The sequence below is a fragment of the Mirounga leonina genome, unplaced genomic scaffold (genome assembly GCF_011800145.1).
Source record: "Mirounga leonina isolate KUSES-001 unplaced genomic scaffold, KU_Mleo_1.0 Mir_154, whole genome shotgun sequence".
NCBI lineage: Eukaryota > Metazoa > Chordata > Mammalia > Carnivora > Phocidae > Mirounga > Mirounga leonina.
The window spans coordinates 4,508,193-4,512,758 of NW_023270389.1; the positions used below are offsets into that span (position 1 = coordinate 4,508,193).

At 54.1% G+C, this 4,566-nt stretch overlaps 1 protein-coding gene across 1 annotated transcript; it reads right to left on the bottom strand.

Moving 5' to 3' along the window:
* Nucleotides 1-2,689: 2,689 nt before the first annotated feature.
* KCNJ10 (potassium inwardly rectifying channel subfamily J member 10) lies at nt 2,690-4,123 on the bottom strand. The gene has a single exon (XM_035009495.1). It carries the CDS (start codon nt 3,848-3,850, stop codon nt 2,690-2,692), a length of 1,161 nt encoding a protein of 386 aa, XP_034865386.1. The 5' UTR covers nt 3,851-4,123.
* Nucleotides 4,124-4,566: the final 443 nt, after the last annotated feature.

The window sequence follows — 4,566 nt, forward strand, 5'->3', positions numbered from 1 at the left end:
AAAAGCCTCCTCAGCTATCTCGCTTCCACCTTGAAACCAGGATCATTGGTCAAAAGTCTGGAAATCCGGGGAGTCCTGCCCCAAAACCAGAGCAAGATACCTGCCCCCACGCTAACATCTCCTTTCTGTACATTCAGTATATTTGGTCCTATATACATCTATATACATCTCTCTGCATATATATTATCTCTGTCTCTTTCTCCTTAGGTCAGCCTTCCATATGTACCATGTCCTACTTCCCGAGCCTCCACCTACGTCTCATCCGCTGGTCCAAGGGAGACTCGGGTTTCATCGATTTCACTGGGTCCCTCAGCAGCACCCTTTGTCATCGTCACACCCTGAGTACCCTCCCCCATCGGTTGTTTTGCCCGTCTGGCATCTCCCCGTTAACATCGGTGCCTAGCGCCCTCCTGACAGTCCAAGTCTGCAGGGCCCATTTCTCACCAGACCTGGCTGATTTTCAAGCTTGTCCGAAAGCCCGAAGAAGGATTTCAGCTCTGAGGAAGAGGCCATAGTGTAAAGAGCCGGTTGGGGGGAGGGGGGGTGCCGCTGTTCTCTGGGGAGGATTAAGGGAGGGTCAGCCAGGCTGTATTAAAAGGACAGAATGACTTAAAGTGCAGCTTAGAGCAAAGTCTGGGGTCATGGAGGAGAATCAAAAAGGTTAAGTCGGAAAATGTCCTCATTCTGTTATGCGAGAATCTGAGCAGAGTCTGGGGGCCTAGAGTTGACAGCAGGGGACTAGGGAGAAAGGATTTCCCTCGGGAGGGACGCAGCTGTGCGCAGAAGAAGCTAGTGGAGGATGGCCTGCTAATGGATAAGAAGGTACGCACACACACACACACACACACACTCTCACTCCAGTACTTTGGGCCTTTACACATGGGAAAAAATCAGGTAAGTCTCATGTTGAATAAAGTTGAGAGCCCAGAAACTGGCTTCTGTTCTATGTCGGATTTTCAAGTTTTTCTGGTTCTTGTTTTCTTGAGAGCTAGGGAGTGTTGGTGGGGTTTGCAGTCAGTGAAGAATGAAGGGTCTTCCTTTTGAAGTCGTAGTTAGCCAAGTTCAAGGAAAGAGGCACATAAGAGGATCTTATGTGGATCTTGTGGTGACCATGGGTCCATCCTCAGAACCGTGAGAGTTTCTCTGTAAAGCTCCACACGCAGACGCACGTACCCATTCTGGGTAAGTGTGTAGCTTGTAACAAGCGACCGAGTCCACCTGAACAACCTGCCACTTGATTCATGCACGGACTCTACACCGAGCCACTGTGGGGGCGGGGGGACAGTTCCTTGGTACCTAAATGAGACCAGGAGGCACTCTTGGGGTTTGGGGCTTTAGAGAAAGTTCTGGTGCCCATATGCCTTTCTTGGCCCCTCCCACAGCCCCCACCAGGGAACAAGGAACAGCCTGAAGTTGATCTCCCAAAGTGTGCCCTTTAACGCACCTGAAGGTGGCTTCGTGGCAGAGGAGAGTGGAGATGGGGCTGGCACCCACTTTATCCCAAGTGTCAGGAATGGCTAAGGGAGACCCAGGTTATTTGGCCAGGAGGCGTGGTCCCCTTCCCTCCCAGCACTGACTAATGAAATAGCCTGCACCGTCAGAGGGGCACAGGTAGGGGTGACAGCCTGTGTCTGCCGGCCACAGAGTTCTGCCCTGGCCCAAACCCTAATAAAGCATCCCCAATTCCCAGAGGCTCCACACGGCAGTCTGGAAATCTGAGGATTTGCTCATCCTGCATGGTAGGGTTGATGTCACTTTCCTAGGGATTCTGGGCCCTGTAAGTATCTGGAACATCATTTCCAGACCTTTCTGTGGGGCCTGGGAACATACTGGCAAGGCTCATCCCATCCACAGGTCACCAGGAAACGAATCCTCCCAGGGCTGTGTGCAGAATAGGGTCAGGTTTTGGACAAAAGCTCTGCATTAGTCACTCCACGCTGAGGAGTTCGGATTCCAGAATGGGTGCAGGTGTGGTGGTTGTGACTGTTTCAGATTTCCTGGGTCAGCCTCAATTCTCTGGGAGCAGAGGCAGCGATGAGAGAACTGGGTATCTGAAGAGAGGGTCCACTTGAGAAAATAGAAAGAGGAAAACTGGTGACCAGGATTCTAGGTTATAGTCCGAATTTGCCAGCAGAAATGAACCACGCTATGAAAAACTCGGACTTCTTTCAACAGGGGTTGGTAGAGAACCCAGGATAAATGAATTCCAGATTCCCGTATTTCTAAGGGCACAGACCCCAAAAGGACTCTCAGAGTCTTGCCTTAGGGAACTAGCTGTGTGGGAAATTAGAGGCGGGTGGGGGCCCCAGCCTCAAGTCACCGAACTTGGTGGTGGTGGTGGTGGCGGGAGGTGGGGGGAGTCTATCCAACCAACTGCAGTGGTCCTCCTAATGTGAGTCTCCAAGCATGGCTGAGGCGTTCTAAGTCACTTCAGCCTAATCTTCCCTCTCCTTCCCCCATCCTGGCGTAAGGGAGTTGTGCATCAGGCGGAAGTGGGGTGAGGTGAAGGGGACAATGGAAGGAAAGCTCGGACTCCAGTTGGCCTCGCCTAGCCACAGGCCACCAGGGTGAAGCAGAGGGAGTGGAGGATGGGTGCTTCTGGGACTCCCCAGTAAGCCTGGGTAACAGCCCTCACCCAGGATGCCAGAGAGGAGAGACCAGAGGGATGGGGAGGTGGGACACCAGGCCATCAGACGTTGCTGATGCGCACGCTAAGGGCAGCGCCCTCCTTCTCAGCTTGCTCCCGTAAGGACTCCTCCAACTTGAGCTTCTCGGGGTCTCCGTAGCGAACAGTGCTGTCACGGAGGCCACTAGGAAGGGCCACTTTCACAACTTGGTCAAAAAGGCTGAAGTCAGCTATGTATTTGCCACTGGCTGACAGCGAGATGGCAGGTGTGAACTCATAGCCCCAGAGGATCTCCTCCGGCAGGTAGGAAGTGCGCACCTGGCAGGTGGCACTGGTGGATTCCACCGTCCCGCTGAGGATCAGCACCAGCTCAAAGTCACCCTCGCCACTGCGGAGGGGGAGGTCTTTCAGGGGACTGGTCTCATCCACCACATGGTAGAACGTGAGGGGTAGAATGAGGAAGGGGCTGTCAGAGGCCGTGTCGACTTGGAAAGTCACATTGACCTGGTTGAGCCGGATGTTCTCGCCCTCTTTGGTCTGGTGGGTCTGAAGCAGTTTGCCTGTCACCTGGCAGCCAATGAGGAGGCTCTTACGCATGTTGGCAACTCGGATCATGAGGCAGGGCTTCCCGTCGTGCGCAGCAACGACCGCGTGCTGGCTGAAGCGGATGGTCTCCGCCCGCTTCTTGGGCCGGGCGATCTTGGCCAGGAAGGTGCCCGTGATGAAGATCTCCAGGATGGTGGTGAGCACCAGCTGGGCGATCAGGAGCACGATGGCCAGTGGGCACTCCTCACTGATGTAGCGGAAGCCATAGCCAATGGTGGTCTGCGATTCGAGGGAGAAGAGGAAGGCCCCGGTGAGCGTGTGCACCTGGACCACACAGGGGGTGTGGTTGGCGGGGGGGCCCAGCTCCAGCAGGTCCCCGTGGGCCACCGCGACCAGATACCACACCACACCAAAGAGGAACCAGGTGCCTGCAAAGGTTGCCGAGAAGAGCAGTAGCTTATAACGCCACTGCATGTCGATGAAGGTGGTCCACAGGTCCTTGAGGTAGAGGAAGCGCTTGTCAGCGATGTGCTCCATTCGCACGTTGCTGCGGCCGTCCTTGGTCAGCACTCGGCGGCGTCGGACCACCGGGCCCACGAGGGGCCGGCTCTCCGTCTGGGTGGTCTGACTGTAGTACACCTTGGCGACTGACGTCATCTGCAGGGAGCAAGACAGCATAATGGAGGTTATTGCAGAAATCCGGCCAACGCCTAGCCACCCCCCGATGCGAAGGAGGAAGTCACACCCGTTTGGTGCTGCTGACTTGTTCTTAGCATTAGCCAATGTTTATGAGCGCTTGCTCTATGCCAGGCGCGGTGCAAGACACTGGTGAGTCAACAAGAAAAATGACATCATCCTTGCACCCCAAGGACTCACAGCCTAGTGAGCGAGACACATTCAGTGAGCAAATAACCACAATGCAGTCTGACACTTGCAATTCTTGGGAGACACAGAAAAGAAAGAGTCATAAGCTCACAGTTCTTTGAAGGTGGGGCAAGAAGAGAGGGCTCTACTGGTCTCTATTCCCCGCAAAACCAGTTCTGGGAAGATCACTCATTCTGAAATAGGATCCCTCCCCTCCCTCATGAATGGCAGAGCAAGAAAGACTATCCTGTTGAAATCTTTCCAGGCCAACCCCGCTTAAAACACACAAACCCGGGCGCCTGGGTGGCTCAGTTGGTTAAGCGACTGCCTTCGGCTCAGGTCATGATCCTGGAGTCCCGGGATCGAGTCCCGCATCGGGCTCCCTGCTCGGCAGGGAGTCTGCTTCTCCCTCTGACCCTCCTCCCTCTCATGCTCTCTGTCTCTCATTCTCTCTGTCTCAAATAAATAAATAAAATCTTAAAAAAAAAAAAAAAAACAACCACAAACCCTTAATTTCACCACCTTTCCCC

Excerpts from the sequence above, each read along its gene's own strand:
- KCNJ10 (XM_035009495.1), bottom strand. The coding sequence starts at position 3,850 with ATGCTGTCTTGCTCCCTGCAGATGACGTCAGTCGCCAAGGTGTACTAC.